This window comes from Larus michahellis, chromosome 19 (assembly GCF_964199755.1).
Source record: "Larus michahellis chromosome 19, bLarMic1.1, whole genome shotgun sequence".
In the NCBI taxonomy this organism is placed as follows: domain Eukaryota; kingdom Metazoa; phylum Chordata; class Aves; order Charadriiformes; family Laridae; genus Larus; species Larus michahellis.
The window spans coordinates 8,060,022-8,081,219 of NC_133914.1; the positions used below are offsets into that span (position 1 = coordinate 8,060,022).

The 21,198-nt window shown below is 43.1% G+C and overlaps 1 protein-coding gene across 2 annotated transcripts; it reads left to right on the top strand.

Moving 5' to 3' along the window:
• Positions 1 to 5,795: 5,795 nt before the first annotated feature.
• On the top strand, positions 5,796 to 20,485 carry STX12 (syntaxin 12). Of its 2 annotated transcripts, none has more exons than XM_074562718.1 (9): positions 5,796 to 6,047; positions 9,372 to 9,441; positions 11,381 to 11,480; positions 13,402 to 13,539; positions 14,427 to 14,470; positions 15,771 to 15,876; positions 16,352 to 16,424; positions 17,527 to 17,609; positions 19,101 to 20,485. In XM_074562718.1, the coding sequence occupies exons 1-9, from the start codon at positions 5,936 to 5,938 to the stop codon at positions 19,191 to 19,193; spliced, it is 819 nt and encodes a 272-aa protein (XP_074418819.1). In that variant the 5' UTR covers positions 5,796 to 5,935; the 3' UTR covers positions 19,194 to 20,485. The 2 variants fall into 2 exon arrangements, with proteins under 2 accessions (XP_074418819.1, XP_074418818.1); XM_074562717.1 differs by having other exon boundaries at positions 19,557 to 20,485.
• Positions 20,486 to 21,198: the final 713 nt, after the last annotated feature.

Sequence of the window (21,198 nt, forward strand, 5' to 3'; positions counted from 1 at the left end):
CTTTCCTACATTTATAGCCAGGCTGTATTGTTTATAACTTTGTTGCGCGTTTTGTATATTTAACAATACTTTTATTTGCACATGCTTTGCAGACAGTGTATTTATCACCAGCAATCATAAGAACCTATACATCTGTTTCTTAAATAAACTGCACTTTTTTAAGTAGCGAGTCGTTTCGCTTTCTCATTGAACGCGACCAAAGATTCGAGAGTGGCCATACTGGTTCATGAACACGACTAGACTGAAGGCACAGTCCACTATTAGTGTATCCAAATCATAACAGTTTAATATATTAAACGCAACTAGACTGACAGTGGTGAATTGGGCATCACTCAGAATTTAAACCCAGACGCACCTGGCCTCCCGCCACGGTGAGGAGTGTTAGAACGCAAGGGGGTTTATTTTCTGCCAAAACTACTTTGCCTGTTAACACATTGGGCATCGCTCAGAATTTAAACCTAGCCACACCTAGCCTCCCACCTTGGTGAGGAGTGTTAGAACGCAAGGGGGTTTATTTTCTGCCAAAACCGTTTTGCCCCTTTCACGCAACAGTGACATACCCAAACAGGAATCAGTGCGTGATGCCTGAAGAGGTTTCAAGGGCTTCCCAACCCCACTTCCCCTTACTGCTCAGATTCCAGGCTGTCCAAGTGTCGGGGCTCCACAACCTGCTCATTGCCATCCAGAGAGCATTTCTGCTTCGCATCAAGCTCCTTCCCACTGCTGACCAAGAGCAGTGAGTAGCAATGATGTGAAACGTACCTCCAGAGCAGAACTGACCCTGAGAGCCAACTCTGCCGTCACGTCCTCACCTGCCAAACGTTGCTGTGTTCACTAGGAATGCCACTTTGCACCTGGGCACATCTGTGCTCTCAGAACCAAAAACAGCAGGCGAACTGCAGCTTGCTGGGCGTCCACGCATCACCTCAATTGTGATGACACACGGTGCTGCTCTCTTTGTAGTTTTCCTTCTCTGTATCCTCTCTGTGCTTCCGAATCTTCCTTTTGACTGACGGGTCTGAAGTACATCTAACCATGCTGACAGGACACTTTCCATACCCTGTTTCCATCTCCAGAGATCACTCGAAATTAAATTTATCTTGGCAAAGTTCTTTGAAAGTTCTTTGAAGACTCCATCATGAACAGGCACTACAGGCACTCTGGACATGCTAGTTGTTTTCTTCCATGATTGGATTTAGCCTATGAAGAAGAAAGATCCTAAATTCTTGCTAGCAACATGCAAGCTGGTGACTCTTGTTATGGTAATGCAGAGTAGATAGCTGTGTGTGAATCCGGCCCATCCTTTGTTTGATAGCTATGCTCTCTCTGACACCCGCTGTTGCTCCCTGCATCAGTTTCTTGGGGGAGGATTGTTCCTTCAGTTCCGGGAGAAATGTACCACTGAGGAAAGATTAATCTTCCTTGGAGGAATGGAGATTTTTTTAGATACATCTAGAAACTAGGATGAATTCACACTGCTGAGTCCGAAGGCAGAAATACAGTGCAGGTGCAGTCCCTGAAGGGCAGCGGGAGCACTGGTGGGGGCCAGGAGCACCGCCCTGTGTTGTGTGTGCCATGAGCCTCCTTAGACCCCAGAGATTACCTCTGTGGTCTGTGAGCCATTCCTCTTCTTTCTACTGCTCATTCCTCTTCTTCCTACTGCTCATTCCATCTGCAGACTTTGTTTCTCTATAGATGGTCCTATTTCACTGAAGAAGTGTGCAAAAGAAGACACTGGCAATTCTTCTGCATTTGAAGAATTTGTTCTTCAAACACTGACTAAATTCCCCAACTTAAAACTGCTGTAAACTTTTTTTCTTTTAACCAAGCTTTACTTTTTCCACAGGGGTGGGAAGAATTGGAGCCTGGAGATTTGGGTACACAACACGGATTGATTTTGCAATCAAACAGTTATGCCTGACGATGATGAAGGTACACAGACTGGGAAATAGCTGCCATCATGAAGGTTGAGCTGTGCTCCCTTCCTCCCCCATGGGTCAGGCCATTTGTGCACTGAAATCTCACGACCCAGAGATTCCCTTCTTTTGGAATTAACATTTTTATTGGTTTTCCCAAAAAAAAAAAGCAACTCCCAGGGCACAAAAGCACCTAGAGAAGATGCTGGTGCTTTTCAGCCAGACAATATCATGTGTAAATTACCAGGCCAGAAATTTACACAATAAAGCATGTCCATCTTCAAGAGACTGGCTGTTTGTCTGTCACCGCTTCAGAGCTGACACTGACAAAACAGAACAAAAGAGAAAGAAAAAGATCTCCTCTTCTCTCAGATGAGAGTGTCATTATTCTTCAAAGGGAGGGCGGGAGTGTGGGGTTTTATCACAGCAAATGCACCACACTAAAATGGACACTCTTTCAGAAGAACAGCTCATCCAGGACAACATACTGTACATCTCAGCTGCAGCCACACAATTCCAGCGTCATGACAGATCTTCGGGAACCATGAATCCAATACAGCCAAGGCAGGGATCTGGATTTTCACAGAACCCTTCTGTCAAGAGCCAAAGAAAACCCTTTTAAAGTGCTGCTGCTTTTCCTTAAAGTGTATTTTCATCTCCTGACAATGGTTTGATTATTTAGTGTATCGAAAAGAGACCACTTGCACTACAAATCACTTGCTACTGCAGTCCAATACCACCGTATGTTTGCTTTACTTCCATTTGTTTCACAAAGCCTTTCTTAGGAATGTAATTTGGGGCAAATGAGGGTTATTTCTCCTAGAATACTTCTGACGCTAAAAGCAGGTTCCAGTTTGTTAATACTCTTAAATAGAGTAAAAAACGGTGCTTCACTAAAAATTGTAGTACTGTTTATTGGAATTTACTCCATTCTGATTCAAATCAGTTTGTGTCACAAACAGGGTCAATCTGGGAATTGCCTGCCCTACCTCGGCGCTCTCTCCTGCGCCTGCCTGCTTTGGCGTGAGTCCTGTTCACGCTCACCAAAGACTTGTTGAACACGAACAAGCGTTTTCACGATTCAGGACTTGCAAGGATTTGCTTACATGCTGTTTCAAGCAAAAGAGCGGTCTAACGGACTTCAACAGACCGTTCATGCGCTTGAAGCTGAATAAATGTCTACTGCACACAGTTTTCATCCGTAGCCCTGCTCTATATTTGACAGAATTTTGACCTGTTGTGGACACTTCTGTAATTAGACATTTGTTACTGTTATCAGGCATTTCTCAAAGAAATATTTACACACTTACTTTTAACCATACACACACTGACTTCTTTAAGTCTTACGGCGCATGACCTCAGATTTTTTATTCAAAGATTGGAAGCTATTTTCCTTAAAACAGCTTCTGCAGTAGGTAGCAGAAATGGATGTTAAGTTATATTTCTTTACTCTTGATTTGAAAGCTAGCATTGCATTACTAGCTGAAAAAAAAAGAGGTAAGTTGAGACACTGTGTAAAATTATTATTGATTTTTTAAATAATTATAAAATGTAAATTGTTCTCAACATTTGAAAAGGTTCTCTATTTTTTATATTTCTAACTAATTTCTGATTGTTTTCTGATATTGCTAAAGTGAATATTTTGTAGTCTCTGTGGAGACACACTGACATATTTGTGCCTTGTAAATCAAAATATCTCATTTTTATTGTGCTTATCATACAGAAATGGACACACCAACGGCTTCAGTAACAAATAAACACTGAAATGCAACATCAAACACTGAACTGGACCAAATCAAAACTGAATTGACACCTCCACCTCCCCCATCAGCATCTGCAACCTGAAACCAGTGAGAACACCTGCTCTTCAGTCACTGACTGCATTTCACCTTTGACCGAAGCCTTAAATATGGATTTGCCTCTGTAATAAATGTTCCCAGTAGCTTTGTTAATTTATTGGAAGGCGTTGTTAGCAGTGAAGCAATTTCCTTCTGTAGAGGATGCACTTGCAGGTAACGGGGCTACTTACACCAGCAGAGTGAATGCCATTTCAGTATCTTCAGGATTGGCACAAATGTTTTTGTTTGTTAACTACAATAATTTTTTTAAGTCCAGATGTGATTCCCTCCAGTGGTGGCATTACAAAAGCACCTATAATTTAGTTCATTATATATTTTCAGCTCAAATTAAAACAGGGGGGAAAACCCCCTATTTTTTCAGCCTTGGCTTGATTAAAATTAGTTATCTGGCCAAACAAATTATACAACGGATTATTGAAATTAAATTGCTCTGCTGTGTTGAAAAAGGCATTTCCCCAGGAGCCAGTATACATGTGTCATGTTTTTAGATGCAACTTAAAGCAGAATTATATGGAAAGAATCCCATAATTGTCTTTGGTGGCTGTATAATAATGGAAAAATAAGGGATAAAGTTTAATTGCAATTGGTTATGTATTCTCTACTTCTAAACACTTATTCATTATTCTCCCACTGTTTTATTGACTAATTATAAATTCTAGGCCTTTTAGAAAGCGTGGACAAGCCATTGCCTTTCAGAGGCGCTACAGCAGGATTTATCTAATGAGGCCTAACCCGTTAGCTACCTTGTTTTGCATTGCATTCACACAAGCGCAGGTTATGACCAAAACAGCCTCGGCTTTCCCTGGGTCTGCAGTGACGCGTTCCCCCGCTTCCCTTGGATGAGCCCTTGGAGTTTGGCCACAGGATGAGGTGGATCAGGAAACGCCCTGTTCTAACAAAAACGATCAGTGCCTTGATTCAACCCGTCCGAAGCAGAAGTTATGGCTGTGGCAGGGACACAGGCCAGGGCACAGCTTTCCCTCACAACTAGCAGATGATGGTACCGCTCGGTAGTGAAACCATGCCCTCAGAGCCACGCCTCCTCCTCAGCGTCCTCCCAGGCGGCCATGGGCCATGGAGCCACGGACAGCCGTGCCGGGCTTCTCCTCAGCATCCTCCCAGGCGGCCATGGGCCATGGAGCCACGGACAGCCGTGCCGGGCTTCTCCTCAGCATCCTCCCAGGCAGCCATGGGCCATGGAGCCACGGACAGCCGTGCCGGGCTCCTCCTCAGCATCCTCCCAGGCGGCCATGGGCCATGGAGCCATGGACAGCCGTGCCGAGCTTCTCCTCAGCGTCCTCCCTGTTAACATAAAATCCGGTTAAAGGGAAACCCTCTAAGAGTTGTTTTGAGTTTCAGAAGGTAGGCATTCTTTATTGCAGTGCTGGATGCACGGGGGATTGTTCCTCCTAGCGTGCACACCCATCAGAACTCTCCGCACGACTTTTATACACATTTTACAACACCATTATTAGTACCTCCTGCCTCTATTTGATTGGTTAGTAATTTACATACGATTACAGCATGAAGGTATAGCTACCACGCGTGCTCAAGGGAAGGGTCTTCACCTGGGCAAGGGTCTTCTTGACCTACGAGTGTGATTTTTAGTATTATAATGAAGGTAGTTCAGCTTAGGACACTAAGAATTTTCACTTTCCTGCCAACTTGGCTAAAGTTCTCAAAACGCGTAGATTAGTACCATCCTCAAGGTCATTATTCCTCGAAAATGATGCACCACTTGCCTCCCTTGATAAGGAGTTCTTTTCATTAACTCATGCTTCGTAAATTCAAGGCTAGAATCCTCATTATTCGTGAGAATACACATAAGGCCTTTCAACACTAGTTACTAATAACATTTCAGGGATATTCTTTTGGGACATGCCAGGCAGGAGGCGCCGCCACCCCTCACGCCGAGCCGGGCGACCGCGGCGCCGAGGGCTCCCCCTCAGGAGCGGGAGCGGGCGGGGCGGGGCGGGGCGGGCGGCCCGTTGCCATGGCACCCCGCGGGCTCCCCGCGCCTCGAGCGCGCAGGCGCCGGCGGCGGCGCCTCGCGCATATGCGGGCGCTCCGTCAGCAGCGGCCGCGCGTGCGCAGCGGCTGGTGGGTCCTGTCAGCTGGGCCCGGCGGCGGCGCGCTCCCTCCGTCCCTCCCGGCTCGGTCATGTCGTACGGCCCGTTGGATCCCCACCGTCCCGGGGCGCCGCCCCCGCCGCGGGACTTTGGCAGCATCATCCAGACATGCAGCGCCAACGTGCAGCGCATCGCGCACTACAGTGAGTGCGCCCGGGCCCGGGGTGAAGGGGCGGCCCAGCCCGGCGGCGGCCTGTGAGGAGCGCGGGGGGGGGTGGACCGTTCCGCGGGGTCCCGTGGCGGGGAGCGGGGGGCGAGCGCTCCGCAGCGGCCGCTGGGGCTGGCGGAGCCCCCACCAGGGCGGTGCCGGGCGGGCCAAGGGTTGTCCCGGCCGCAGCACCGCGGCCCCCCTGCCCCGTGGCCGTGGGCACACCCCAGCCCGTCCTGAGCTTCCTCCTCCGGGCTTTGTCATTAGCAGCTTGCGACTGCCACGGGCCTGGGCCAAGTACGCGCCGCTGTCGGTTTCGATGCGGTGTTTATGTCGCTTTTACCAAGCTGGGCTCTTCCCCAGCGGTGCTGAATCCCTCTGACAGCCTGGCAAGGGCTTGGCTTCTCGTTCGCCTTTATGTGCCTTCATTGAGGTGCGGTGTGGAAGCAGGGAGCCAAAAGCTGTCACCCTGCCTCGTGCCAGGCATCTGGGAGAAGCTGCTGTTGCAGAGATTTCTGAAGGCTGCTGTTAACTTGCCTGTTTCCTCTTAAGGGTGCTGGCAGAGTTCTGCAGGCAAGCATTCTGCTGATGAACAGATTGTCATTAAGTAAATGGCATTACAGTTTCTTGATCATATAGTTGTCATTAGAGGCAGTTATCGGTATTGTAAGCTAATCACTGAAATCCTAGTATTGATTGCTGAAATACTGCTTACTAAATAAGTCACTTCCAAAAGAGTCTTTGATAGAACCCCTTCTTAAGGATACTGCCTTTGCTAAATTGTCCGCATGCCCGTGCAGTTTTTTAGGGGCAAGATCAGTTGAACGCGTTGGTTCCTCTGAAAGTTGGTGACTTCTCCAGTTCAATTATACAAAGCTATTAATATTGCTGAAACTTTGATTTTGCTCAGTCACGTTTATTTGCTCTTGGTATAGGCATGGCTGCTGGTTGAATTGCTTCAAAGTTCACCAAATAGCATGGATTGTCTGGGGTTTTTTTTTTCCTTTTTTTTTTTAACTTTTTTTTTCTTTACACCCCCATCCCTTCCATAGGACACTTCCCTCTCAGCCACCCCTTTGAAGTAGTTCAGCTTCTGTTCCTCATAGGACAAGCTTTCACTGTCTCATGATCAACAGCCATCCTATCTCAGTGCGCTGCCTATCTCAAGTGAAACAAATAGCTTTACAGTTTTTATCAAGGTGGGTGGGAATACGCAGAACATCTGACTTAACGTCATGGTAATTAACTTTATTACATATTTTATAAAAGCTTTCCATTCAAGCCTAGGAGGAGAAGACATATTGAAGCCTTAAGCCTGTCCTCATTTCCCCTTTCATTCGCTGTAGGGCAAACAACAAGCAAACAGTGGACACAGCTGACTATTTTTCATTCCTTTTGGGAAATTCTGTAAAGTTTTCACACAAAACGTACAGAGAACTGGTGACCTGAGCTTGCAAGACCGTTACGTTACCTAAGCATCTAGAGCAGAGATTGAAATGTTTTAAGAAATCTTAACTGTAAAATAGTCAGTATGTGAAAGGCTTCACAGCCTAAAATTGAGAGGGTTCGGAGACAGAAAGGTATTGACTGAGAGGGCTCTCTATGTTGATATGTACACCCACTATCCAAAGAATAAAAGTAAAGAGCTCCAGCCCCTTCCTTTGGCCTTCCAGACACTTTGCTCCCGTTTCATATAGACTCTGTGCATTGCTGTTGACTGAGATAAGCTAAGCATAGCAAACTTGAACCTGACTCAGACCAGGACAAAAAGCACATCGCCACATGTGGAAATGGGGCTTGTTACAAGAATCTCCCCCAGTGGAGAAAAAAGATACATCCCAAAGTACCTAGACATTATAGTGCAAAGGACACTTGCAAAGTCGTTGATGTCCACACACATAGTCTGAGAGCCATTTGGCAGTTTAACTGGACTATGAACTTTTCTGACCTTCCTGTGGCAGACAGAGCTCTGAAATATGTGCGGTCTTGCTTGCTAGAAGCCATGTTCAGCTTGGTGTATAAGGAGCCGTGAAGAACTCCTCACTGTATGAGCTAGTAGAAGTCTAGAATTCTCCACGAGAATACTCTTGCTGGATGCAAAAGCTAGAACACTTGCCTAATTACTTATTAAATCATATTGCAGCTTTAGCTGAGCTGCCATTGTTATAAGCCATTGGACATCACTTTAAAAGAAGTGGTCTTTGTAGGAATCTGATGTTCCTTCAGCAACACATTTAATCAACTGAAGTGGCTGCTCCAGCCTGAAAGCAGAAATTAAACCAGTAGGATGGCACTGAATTGGAAGTAGGTCTAGTTAAACTCATGGGATGTTTCAACTCCATGCAGGTGCCTGTAGAACTATATTAAGTTGATCCTCCTTGATCTTGCCTCTTTCAATGCTTGACGGGATCGCATACAATTTCACAAGTGAGTTGAGCCATCAGACATCATACTGCTGTCATAAATGGTGCACCCAGCATCTTTAGCATTGTGCATCTGCAGAATAAAGTGGATCAGCTTGCTGATCTGTCAAAAAAATAATAGTGGAGAGAGAAGATGGTACCTGCTTTTCAGGTAGCTTAATGGTTTGATGTGATTCATTGTGTGGTTGCAGGATCACTAGTCCCTACACAAGAAAAATAGTGGAAAACATAGAAGACAGGGAAGAAAGAGGGCTAGAATATCTCTTCTTGCTACGATGTGATTTCACATTGATGCAAGCTAACCATGAAATGCACCATTGCTACCTGCTGTTCTTGAAAGGCTGGCCAGTATTGCAAAAGGTTTGGGCTGTCATGAATAGAAAAATTCAGGTTATTTTTTTTTTTCTTAACTGTTAGCAACCCTTGGCTTTTTCTTTTTTTTTTTTTTTTTTTTTTTTTTAAACAGAGCACTAATATTTTAAGTAACTCTAGAATATGTAAAAGAGGGAACACAATGTACTAAAGTTGCTCTGCAGCAGTGATAGCCTAAAATACAGAAATAGCAAGGCTGGTAGAAATAAACAGCTATGTTATTTGGTCTAAAAAGGCTGAGGAAGAGGAGCGCACAAGCTTTTAGCTCCACAGACTTGTCTTCAGGGTATGTAAGCCTCACTATCACTTTCTTATCTGAAAGTTAGGCTGGACCATGTCTAAATGGGGACGTTTAAAACACACTTTGCATTTAAAGCAAAGAATGTAAGTGTTGTCTTACCAGCTTGGTTAAGTCAAACATTGAGAGAAATCCTTTGGGGGAAGTTAGAAGACTGCATTCAAGAAGAAATAAAATACACCAGAACTTGTCTTACTAACTCATTTTGTGATCTCTTTATCTTCAGCTGCTCAAATAAAGAATTTGATGAGCCAGCTGGGAACCAAGCAGGATTCTAGCAAGCTTCAGGAAAACTTGTAAGTATTAAATGAGCTAACGTTTGTGTAGGTTCTCTGTCACTTCTGTCTGTATTCTTAGAGGAACTGGGTTACTTGCTTCGGGAAGATGCTTTAGTAGGTGAACGCAGCTAGTCATTTTTTCTTTGTAGGACTGTATTAAGTTAAGTAGTTTACTGGACAGATTAAGGCGTTTCTGCAGGGCTCTGGAGAAGCCATTCCAAACTGCTGGGTAGGAGTGGTTAGAAACAGTATAGCTTATTTAAAAACTGTAGTAGTATATCAGCCGTGCATTAGCTGTACTTTGAAGACTAGCCATAGTGGCTTCACTTAGGCTTTAGAAGCAGCGAATGGCGTATTTGGTCCTCACATAAGAGAAATAAGGACAAATAGCAAGGAAGACCCATAACTGATGCAAAAGTAGCTTGTAGTACAGATGGATTTAGGCACTAGAAAGATTAGCGATCCTCTATGGCAGCCATAGAGGAGGATCCTCTATGGCATGTCACACATAATTTCAGAAGAATAAGATACCAATGGGGGACAACATAGAAAACGTTTAAACAGGCATAGTCCAAACTGACTCCTAGAGAGACTGAGCAGGGAGTCTGTGTGTCTGTGCATCTTTTACAAACTTGTAAAGCATAAGTAGGAAGTTATGAGAAATTATTATTTCTGGAGTCATAAAAGAAAACCTGAAAGTAAGTTCTTCCATTATCTCTTCATGTGACTGTACCTTGAATCTCTTAATACGCGACATCCCCACTTTTTGTAATAGCTGACTTTTGGATAAGTTCATGACTTCTTGTGATGGCTACATACACTGTATTTGGAGGATGAGATCAGAGTCCAGTTGTAGAGAAAGGAATTTGTTTGTCTGAGCTGCTCAGTTGATTAAAGAACTATTCACTCATGACCAAACAAATATATTTCCATTTAATTTCACTGTAGAATGGCCCTTCTCTTTAAGGTGAGAGTGGTTGCGCTCCACAGATTGTCGTCTGCCATACAAATTTAATACAAAAATGCATGTGTGGTTTATTCAACTCACATATTGCAGATCAACTTATACAATAATGCAGCCTGAATACTTTGATTTGTGTGTGCATTGGGCTGAATAGGTGACTTTCACTTAAGCATCTTGTATCCATTTAATGCCAAAAAAATTAGTTCTTGTTTTAGTTTTTTGCATCTTTGTCGTTTACATTATTAGGTTTTGTGCATATGGCTGCAAAATAAAACTTACAGTTCTATTCTCTGTGAAGCACAAGCATACTTTCTAATAAACTGCATCTTTGATGTACACGGTGATTTCTTTACGTGAAGTTCAACGTAACTGATGTTTTTTCTGCATTGTGGTACTAATGAAGGTGCTGCTGCACTAGATCCTTTGCAACAATAGCTTTGAATTGTAACATTGCTGGAAAACATAAAGGCTCAGGGGAAAGCCTTTCATTTCCCAAAGTAGAAGCTGGATCATTTCTCTCTCTGACCATTGATTTTTTTTTCACAAAAATGTGAGAATTTAATGTCTCTGATTTTATTAAACGCACATTTTAACCAATGCAGTTGGTAATTGTCAATTGAACAGTTAGTTACTAATTGGTGCTACAAGGAATTCACACTAAAAGAGTGGTTATGTTCACTGAATAAAGTTGTCTTTCCCTTGAATTTCTCTCTCCTTTGCCATTGGAGAAAAATATCTTTTAAAAACTACTGAATTATACTAGTTAGCAGGGAGCACGGAACTTCCTTGAATCCCTTTTTAAAACATAGTCCAGAGTCAAGTTGATGGTAAAAGCTAAAAGTACATCTCTGTTCCATTAGGGAGAAAAAACCCCACACCATAAAGATGTGTGATCTCAGAACCCCTGCCTGGTCATTGGTCTGGAAACTGAAATGCTCAGAGACTGCTTTTTAGGTAGAAGCTTATGTAACTGCTTTTGAACTGTTATTTCAGACAACAGCTACAGCATTCTGCAAACCGCCTTGCCAAAGAGACCAATGAATATCTAAAGGAGTTGGGGTCTCTACCACTTCCTCTGTCTGCTTCTGAACAGGTAGGTACACAGAAATTTTCTGGACGTATTTTCTAAATCACTCATTTCATGAAACTAGCGTAGACCACAACCTCACAAAGCTTGAAGTGGCACAGCTGAAGAGACAGCAGCCTTCTGCAATGAAGAGTGTTGCTGAAGTAGGGAAACCTATTAAACTGGCTACATCCTGGCTGCTTATATGACATTGGGAAAGCAATGTTTCCCAGTAGTGAATAGGTATAAAACTTACTTGCATGAGAATAAGAAGCCCTAAATGTTTGAGGAGAGCTGAGTGTGCAATTCTGTTTTTCTGAGTAAATATCTGAAAAATAATCTTGTTTACAAAATGCCTGGTCATGCAAGGCAGTGTTTTAGGATAAGAACTCATAGAAAACTACATGTCAGTATGAATTGGGATCACAGCCAAAAGCTTTCCCTTGTATGTGATTTATTGGAGGGGGGGGAGGGGGAAGCTGACTCACCTTGCTCATATTTGAATAAAGCAAAATGTAGTGAGGCAATGATTATGGCTTTATCTCTTGCCAAATAGTCTTTCGAGTTCCCCCTCCCTGTGGGAAAGGGAAGGGACAGTCCTCTGCTGTTGGCATTTTCTTGATCTACTTTAAATCACCACCACAACATTGATGTATCAGCTTCTGTGATACTGTTGTGGGATGATCTGTGGATATGGGTCAGCAGATGTCATCTTCATCTAATTCTGTGTTTAGATACAGAATTATTATATTCTGTATTTTAAAGACAGAATTAGAAGTTATATGCCAGTTGTAAGCATGGCCACGTTTTGCCTGTTTGTTCAGCAAATATTTTTTCAGTTAATCTCCCTCTGCTGAACAAAATGCTGTCCTTTGCGTCTTGCTGAATGCAGCAGTGACTTTTGAAGCCTAGTGAAGCCTGTTGGAGCAGTCCAGTCAAAATCTGCAGGAGCTGGTATAAACATGCTGAGGATCTCCTCTGACAGAAGTGTTTTTGCTTCCAGACAGCTCAGATGGAAGCTGCAGCGTATTATGAGGCTGCTGTAATGGCTTATAGAAAAAAATTAATTGAAAACATTTATTTCCTTGAAATGGCTGTTGAATTGATACTAACTCATAGAAGGATTACAATAGAGGAAAGCCTGCAGTTTGAAACAACTGTTGGTAATCTCTCTAATGGAAAACATAAGAATTGACCAGAGCATCAAGTGTCCTTGGGACAAGCTTTTTCACAACTTCTTCTTTCCCATAACTGGGATGTCATAACACTCAAAGAAGACGTTCAGTGGAGGCTAAATAAGTTAATACTGTAAAACGAGGATGAAAAGGAATATTACAACTAATGTACCTGGCGAAAAGATAAATTCAAACAGTTAGCAGGACTAAGGATATGTTCTGATCAGGTAACACAGGCTTGTACTGTAGCATGTAGAGGGACAGTTTGTGAAACTAGGGTAATAGATGTTGTCACTAGTTCTGGAAGTGTGGGGCTTCCTGTATTTGTAAGAAAGTTAAGGTAGTTGTCTTAATCAGGACAAGAGAAAATTAAGTACTACCAGGTTGGCTAAGTAGAGGAATGGGGGGTAAAGGCATTGTAGGTATCCAAAAGGTACATAATTAAACGTGCTAGGTTACTGGAATGTGATTTCGATAAGAGTAATGGTGTAGAAGACCTCTCTAGTTCACACTTAAAACTAGACTGAAATTAGAAAACCTTATTGCACAAAACTGTTATGCAGTAGGCAAGGCATAGAGCATTTGGTATAATGAATTAAAATATGGTGGGGTTTTTGTTCTCTCCAGTGCCCCAGAATGCTGGAACCAAAAGATCGCTTGGGTGCCAGCATTCATTGTTGTTGTTATTATGCTGATGGGTTTTTTGAGAGTCTGACAGTTACATTATCGTGAATGGGAATATCTGAACACTTGTGTTTGTTTCAACTCTTTAGCGCCAACAGAGGCTTCAGAAAGAACGTTTAATGAATGACTTCTCCGCGGCCTTAAATAACTTCCAGGCAATACAGAGGCGAGTGTCAGAGAAGGAAAAAGAGACTGTAGCAAGGGCGAGAGCTGGCTCCCGTATCTCTGTAAGTATTTATAAAAATTTTGTGTTGATATGGTGAACTACAAGTCTTTTGAGAGATCTTGTACTTGCCTACCAACTTCATAGCTGTCTACTGTCACGTTACTGACTGCAGATGAGGCCTCGGTGCATTAGTTTTGTCATTCCAGATGTTGTAAGTAGGCACTCATTTCAGTGTGCTCCTCATCAATGTTAGTAGAGGAGGGAAGGAATCCTGATAGCTGCAAATGTTGTGGAGGACGAGATGGGCATTCAAAGTATAGTTAATAGCAAAGTATTGTAGGCTGCTCTTTGCTTGATGTCAGCCCTAGGCTAGAAAACTTAGAGGTCAGTTGGAAGCTTACCACACCTTAAATTGCATCTTAAATCTCACTATGTTTCTTTATTTTCTTATAGCATCTCTCCTGCTAATATCTCCAGTGTACATTCAAACCTTCTCCCTATTATGTTTTGACAAACCCCTGTGGCTACTAAGAATTCATAATAAAAAGGCCAGTGAAAGCATTTTTCTCCCCTTGCCTTGGGTCTTTGTGTTAACTATGCATTCTTAATTTCTACAAGGGAACACATTTATCCATTGGATCATGCTCTAAATTTTTTGCTACAAGTTGAGAGAAGTAGTGATAAACGATGACAGCTGATCTGAGTAAACAGACTAGCTGCTTTTGATCACTTAGTTGTCTCTGATTTGCAGAGACAATCTGAATCTAAAAATTAAATCTACAGATGAATCCAAATCTAATCTTAATTAACATAAGTTAAATCTGAAAGCTGAAGTTGATAGTGGCATTCTCAAAGAACTCTCTGGACAGTATATGCCAAGACACTCCTGTTGACTTTGTGAATGGTTCTGGTAGTCTGCAAGACTAATAGCTCACTTCTCTCTTCTAGGCTGATGAGCGGTTCAGAGAAGAACAGCTTGTTTCATTTGATAGGTAACAGCTTCCTGTATTCTTGATGTTATGCTTTTAACTGTGTGTAACTGAAGTTTTTGTGGTAAGATATGTTATTGTAACTTGGACCAGGCTCTGCTAGCTGAATGCAAAGCAAAAAGATTTGAAATGCAATTATTACAGTACTTGAAACATACAATGTAAAAAAAAATACCTGGATATGACACTATTTTATCCTCCTTAAATGTAGGTTGTGTGATTACTGCCCTGAGGGGAGTAGTAGAGTCCCTAGTATGTGGCAGTGGGAGCTCCTGGTTTTCTGGACTGTGAGCACAAGATTACCAGACAGGATTTCCCTTACTGTAACTCTTTCCATTAAGAGCTGTCTATTTATTTCATGGGTTTGGGTGTTCTCTGGCAGCCCAGATGGAGTTATTGCAGAGTAGTGGATGGGGCTGCCTTAAATTCAGAGGTCTTAGACACTGTGTACTGGCAAACTAATCCTAGAATGTGCACAACAAGACAGCATTACTGTCACCTGTCAGTTTTATTGGTTCTGCAGTAACAGTGTCCCTGCATAGTAGGTAGGTTTGTAAAATGTTATATCAACTCTACAATGTGGTAAGGAGAACTCAAGACACTCCAGAAGCATCTGTGATTACTGTGTCTGTTTCTACTGTATGTATATTTGAGAAAACTGGGATGAAATTTGTTGGCCCTATCTGTATATATCCTTTAACCTTCTAAATTAAGAGACCTAGCTTACATGTCTCATCTGTGCATCTTCCCTCTGCAAACTGCATTTCATCTGATCAGCTGCTTGGTGTGCATCCCCTTCATTAGCCCTGTGCTTTCACATACTGAGTCAGGAGTGAAAACCCCAGGTTGTTCAGTTATAGAGATGCTGTGATGAGTCTGAACACCTTGCTCGCTGAAGCAGGGGGGACTAGCCAGGTACCTGTTCATGCACAGGCTCTTAGCTCGGTGAGAGGCCCTGGCACGCAGCAGCCACTCCACATTCAAAGTTGGTCTTGTGTGCTGCATGTCAGAAACTTCTGCCTATAGTTTCTTCTATAATGCTATAGATAACCCTAGAACAGGATTTCCATACATGTAACTGCTTTCCAGTTTCTTCACTTTTCCTGATCTGTCCCTCTCTTCAATTGTTCCGATTTGTAACTGTTGTCACAAATCAGTCCTGTCTCTGTGTACAGTTGCAGGGCCAGGCACCTCGAGGTTGTAGGAAACTTTTCAACTTCAACTCACTGGCTCTTTGCTATAAATGGAGTGTGGGAGTACCTTCACTCAGAGAAAGTCATACTTTCTTTCCATCTCTTTCCAGTGGTGAAGATTGGAATCAAATGCAGTCTCAGGAAGAAGATGCGGCAATAACTGAACAGGACCTTGAACTCATTAAAGAAAGAGAAACAGCAATCAGGCAATTAGAGGTGACCGGTAGATCCTGCACAGTTAACAGTATTGGGAGATAAACCAAAGAAGTCGTGCAGTGCTAACTAATGGGATGGGCTGAGGAGATCTGAAGGTGGAGGAACAGAGTTCCTTGTAGAGAGGATTGATGCCAAGATCAATCTCCCTGCTCCTGTTGAAGGAGACTAGGTATATTTTCCTTCAGTGTTGACTGGTGGTCCTTCAGAGATGGTAGGAGCAAGTCATGTTACAATGTTCATTTCTGTTACATACTGTATTAATTGCTAGTGTGATGAAACAAATTTTGTGTAGTAGGAATATTGTAGGCTCTGTGTTAAGCCCAAGTTCCATAGACAGTAGCATCAAATCACCTCAGTCAGTGAATGATGGTATCTATTCTGACATTTCCAGTAATGGTCAGAATAGGTACTAAGAATGAGGATTAGAAAAATTGTAATCAATGTTTGTTATAACTTGTCAAACTGTTGTCTTCAGGCAGACATTTTGGATGTCAATCAGATATTTAAGGATTTAGCCATGATGATTCATGACCAAGGAGATATGATTGGTAAGTGTGTGTGTTTAATAGGAAGTTTCTTCTTAGTTCAACTACATGTTTTCATAGAATGGTTTGGGTTGGAAGGGACCTTAAAGATCATCTAGTTCCAACCCCCTGCCACGGGCAGGGACGCCTCCCACTACACAGAAGCCCAGACTGGCAGGGGTTGGAAGGGACCTCTGGAGATCATCTAGTCCAGCCCCCTGCCAGAGCAGGGTCACCTAGAGCAGGTTGCACAGGAGCGCTAGAACCACTAGACCAGGTCACCCAAAGCCCCATCCATCCTAGCCTTGAACACCTCCAGGTATGGGGCAGCCACAGTTTCTCTGGCCACCCTGGGCCCCTATTTCAGTTTAAAGCCATTCCCCCTCATCCTATTGTTCTGCTCCTTGATCCAGAGTCCCTCCCCAGCTTTCCTGGAGTCCCTTTAGGGACTCGAAGGGGCTCTGAGGTCTCCTGGAGCCTTCTCTTCTCCAGGCTGAACACCCCCAGCTCTCTGTCTGTCGTCATAGCAGAGGGGCTCCAGCCTTCGGATCACTTCCATGGCCTCCAGTGGATCTGCTCCAGCAGGGCCATGTCCTTCTCATGGTAGGGGCCTCAGAGCTGGATGCAGTACTCCAGGTGGAGCACTGAGCAGAGCAGAGGCGCAGAATCCCTTCCCTCACCCTGCTGCCCACGCTGCTGAGGATGCAGCCCAGGATGCAGGGGGTTTCTGCACTGCCAGCACACATTGCTGGGTCATGTTGAGCTTCTCATCCACCAACACTCCCAAGTCCTTCTCCTCAGGGCTGCTCTCCATCCACTCTCCACTCAGCCTGTATTTGTGCTTGGGATTGCTGTGACCCAGGTGCAGGACCTTGCACTTGGCCTTGCTGAACTTTGAGGTTCACACAGGGCCACCTCTACAGCCTGTCCAGGTCCTTCTGGATGGCATCCCTTCCCTCCAACATATTGACTGCTCCACACAGCTTGGTGTCATCAGCAAACTTGTTTTGTCTACATAGGTTAAATTTTCCGATATTTTGTATAGAAGTATTGTATTTCTGATTAATTTTTTTTTTACACACTGAAGCTCTGAAATATTTTACAATGAGTTCTCTTTTTTCCATAGATAGCATAGAGGCAAATGTGGAAAGTGCAGAAGTCCATGTGGAAAGAGCCAGTGAGCAGTTACAGAGAGCTGCCTATTATCAGGTAAATTCTGTATGCTTGAATTATTGTCAACATACAGTTGAGCAATAATGGAACAGGCATAGCAAGACACATACCGAAGACTGCAGCACACCAAGCAAGTTATTAAAAACAGCTTGTGCAAGTTGTCGCTCACTCAGAATCGTGCTGCAAGGAATAAAGCACTTAAGTCAAAAACATGGTATTGAAATTACGCTTCTACTTCAGAGGATATATAGTCAGTCTGTTCCTCAACAAGTGTAAGTGTTTAGCTGCCTCTCGTGTTCTCAGGAGTTAATATAATAGTTAAACAAGAACGTATTCTCGTGTTCTATCCCTCTTGCAAGCATATCAGCCAAGGCACTGATATACAAAAATCCTTGCCCAAACTCGGGAAACTTCTGGTGACTGGGATTTGCAGCACCCTTCTTTCTAACTGCTGAGTTTCTGTCCCTTAGCCTGTCCTCCCTGTCCCTTAGCCTGTCCTCCCTGTCCCATCAAATATCTTGCAGTGGTTCTCACTGCTGCTTAAATCTCCTTTGTGTGTGATATGCGATGTTTTCTGTAGCTTCCTTTCATCATTATTGTCCCTGTAGGTGCAGGTTCTGTGAAGGAACAAGGGTTCTGCTTCAGTCAGTCCCATACAGAGCTTTGCTACTGGGACTTCAGGCTTCCACACAAGACTCTTTCAAGCTGTTAAGTGGGGAGGTACTAGAAGGCATTAAAACTCCAGTGCTGTTCAGCGCAAGGGAGAGAAAGTAGCTTTTTACCACGTGGCAGCATTTAGTAGTATTCTTTCTCCATGACTTCCTATATAGAGTTTTGAGGTATATTATAAATCTAAGTTTGGGAGTCTTTGGATATGTATTGAATGTGTCTTTCTGGATGGAGAAGGAAGTGGTTATATGTAACTATCCTCAACTCCTTAGGTACTAAGTTAAAAATATTTGGTGTGTATGGACTGACTGTAGTTTCCTATGATGAATAAAGTGATCAAAGCTGTAAAATCCAAGTACAGTAATTGTATATTAAATCATTTAAAGTGTAGAAATGCAATACTATTTCCACACCAACTCCAAGTGGCCAAGGGGAGATTGTATCAGAGAACTGCTAAGCAGTTTTAGTCCTGCCTGGAAAAGTTAAATAGCTAGAGATGTTTGGCTTTCCTTTGAAGCCATGGTTGTGTCTGTTAGGATGAAAAGCGTGTGGTAGGTGTTGTCAAGTTGAAGTAAAGCTTGCATTTCCCTTAAGAGAAGCAAAGCTTGTCATGTTTTGACTTAACTGCATCTCTTAGATGACTGTGCTCCTGCCTAAAACTAAAACCATTTATCCGTAGGATCATGCAGTTTAAGGAAGATGTAAAAGTGTTCAGACTACACTGGTTACTTCTCTTAAATAATGATTGATAACAAGTCCTCGAGTTTGCCAAAGTTAGTAACATTAACTGGTAGACTTGCTTTTTCCTCTCGTCATCTGTTCCTGGTGTCAGTGGCTTTTTTTTTCTTCTTTTATTAGAAGAAATCACGTAAGAAGATCTGTATCCTGCTTCTTGGTCTTGCTGTGGCTTCTATAATCATAGGATTACTTATCTGGCAGACAGCAAAATGAAATCTTCACATGGAACCTAGTCTCATTGCTGAGATTATTTTTTTTTTTTTCCCCCTCGGAGCGAACAGGCTGACTAGTCTCGGAAATGAATTGACCACCCTGAGAGAGCACAAGCTGGAACTACTTCTAGTAATAGATATTAGCAACTAATGTGCAGATAACTAGTATTTGGAATTAGTGAACCATGGAGACAGTATTTATCAGTTTATATACAAATTATATTGTTTTATGTAACAAAAATATTGTGGTTTTGCTTTCTGTAATGTATTATTCCCTGTCCCAACTGTATACTGAAGTGTGATCAGTAATTGGAGATGTCTTGTTTTTGAGAAGTGGCACAACTTTAACATTTTATATGTATAGGTAACTTTGGACTGGAATAAGAATGACATTCAAAGAGGGCACAACACTGATTCGCATTACCGTAATCCAGCAGTTTCTAAAGTCTCCAGTACCTGCCCCATGGTTTTATTAGTCTCCAAGCGGCTGTGGTTCTAGAGTCTCTTGAAGAGAAAGATGTTGTTGCAGATTTGAAAAAGCAAGGAGAAGTACGCATGGATGATAGCTGGAACCACCGCGTGCTGGTCAGTTGAGCCTTGAGACTCGTAACTGGGTTGTTTAAGTTTTTGAGTGTGGTTGGGTGTTGTGTTTTTTTTTTTTTTTTTTTTCCAAAATGCATCGTTCGAGGACAGGGTATTCTTTGGCTTATAATCTAACACTTCTTTAGAGAAACTAGCTGGTGCTTTATTATTGGACAAATAAATCTCTTCCAATGCTGACTCTCAAGCACTAGAAATACAGAGTTTAGCTGCTTGCTCCTGTTTTGAGAAGCGTCCAGGGAGAAAATTGTGCAAAGATGAGGAATTGGGCACCTGAGTTTACGTGCTGGCAAGATAGATAAGGAGTAGCTGAAATCTTGCTTCTGAAGAAGTACTCTTGAAGCTCACTTGTAGTGTACTAGTAAATAGTGTGTGTGGCTTGTGAACATCTGATGTTTTCCATTTCTTATGAAACAGAAGGTGTAGAAACTGGCAGAGTGAAGTGCTAGGTTTTTCAGACTGAGGATGTGTGTGCAAATGAAGGTCGGTGGTTCCGATTGTCTTGCTAGTTGAGCTGGGCAGAAAATAGCAGCCACTCCCCGCTTCGATGTAGCTCTGAACTGACATGCACTGAGGGAACAGTAATCTGTCCAAAGCCCAACAGAGTGTGGTAAATGCAGCGTACTGACCCATTTTGTATTTAATCCTTATTCCATGTCTCCTGTCTAATAAAGTAAATGTGAAAGCTGGGAAGGGAGTGTGTTCTCCCCATTGCACAGTGGTTTGCACTATTGCGTCATCATTCCATCTAACAACCATGAATAAACACTTTTAAAAGCCTCTGTCAGAATTTCTTTCTTTTGCAGTTTAGGCATTGGCGCAGGTATGTTTGCAGTTTCCTCTGTAAGCAGGGTAGAAGACTTCACACCAGCAACAACAGTGTTTCCTCCAGCTTTAGTTCTGTGGTCCCTGATTCTTAAAAATGAAGCTAGCTGAAAACACTGAATGACTTTCACACATGGACGTACAGAGAACTGTGCAGAGCCCTGTATGATAGCTGATCACAGAAAAATGATGCCCCAGAACAGTGTTGGGTCAACTTTGACTATTTGCCTGTTGCTAGAACTTTGAGTCTTTGCTGAGCCTGTACAGTAAAGTCTGGGAAGGGAACTGTGTGTCACTCTGCTCCTTATTTAAAGTATTCCTGAAGCCTGCTGCTTCGTGCACTGCCTGCTGTGGGCATGTCGCATCTCCATGCGAAAATGAAAGCACTTGCCTCCTCCCACACACTTAAACGGCAGCCAGGGTGCATTATTTGTGGGATCCATCCACTAGCCCTTTTTTGGTCCTCTGGAAGCTGGAGCTGAGAACACCAGTCCAGCTCCCTGGGCTCAGGATGGCTGGAATTGCTTGACCCTTTCTCCTCTCTCTTTACATCAACTGCTGCAGTCTTCACTGGTGATTCT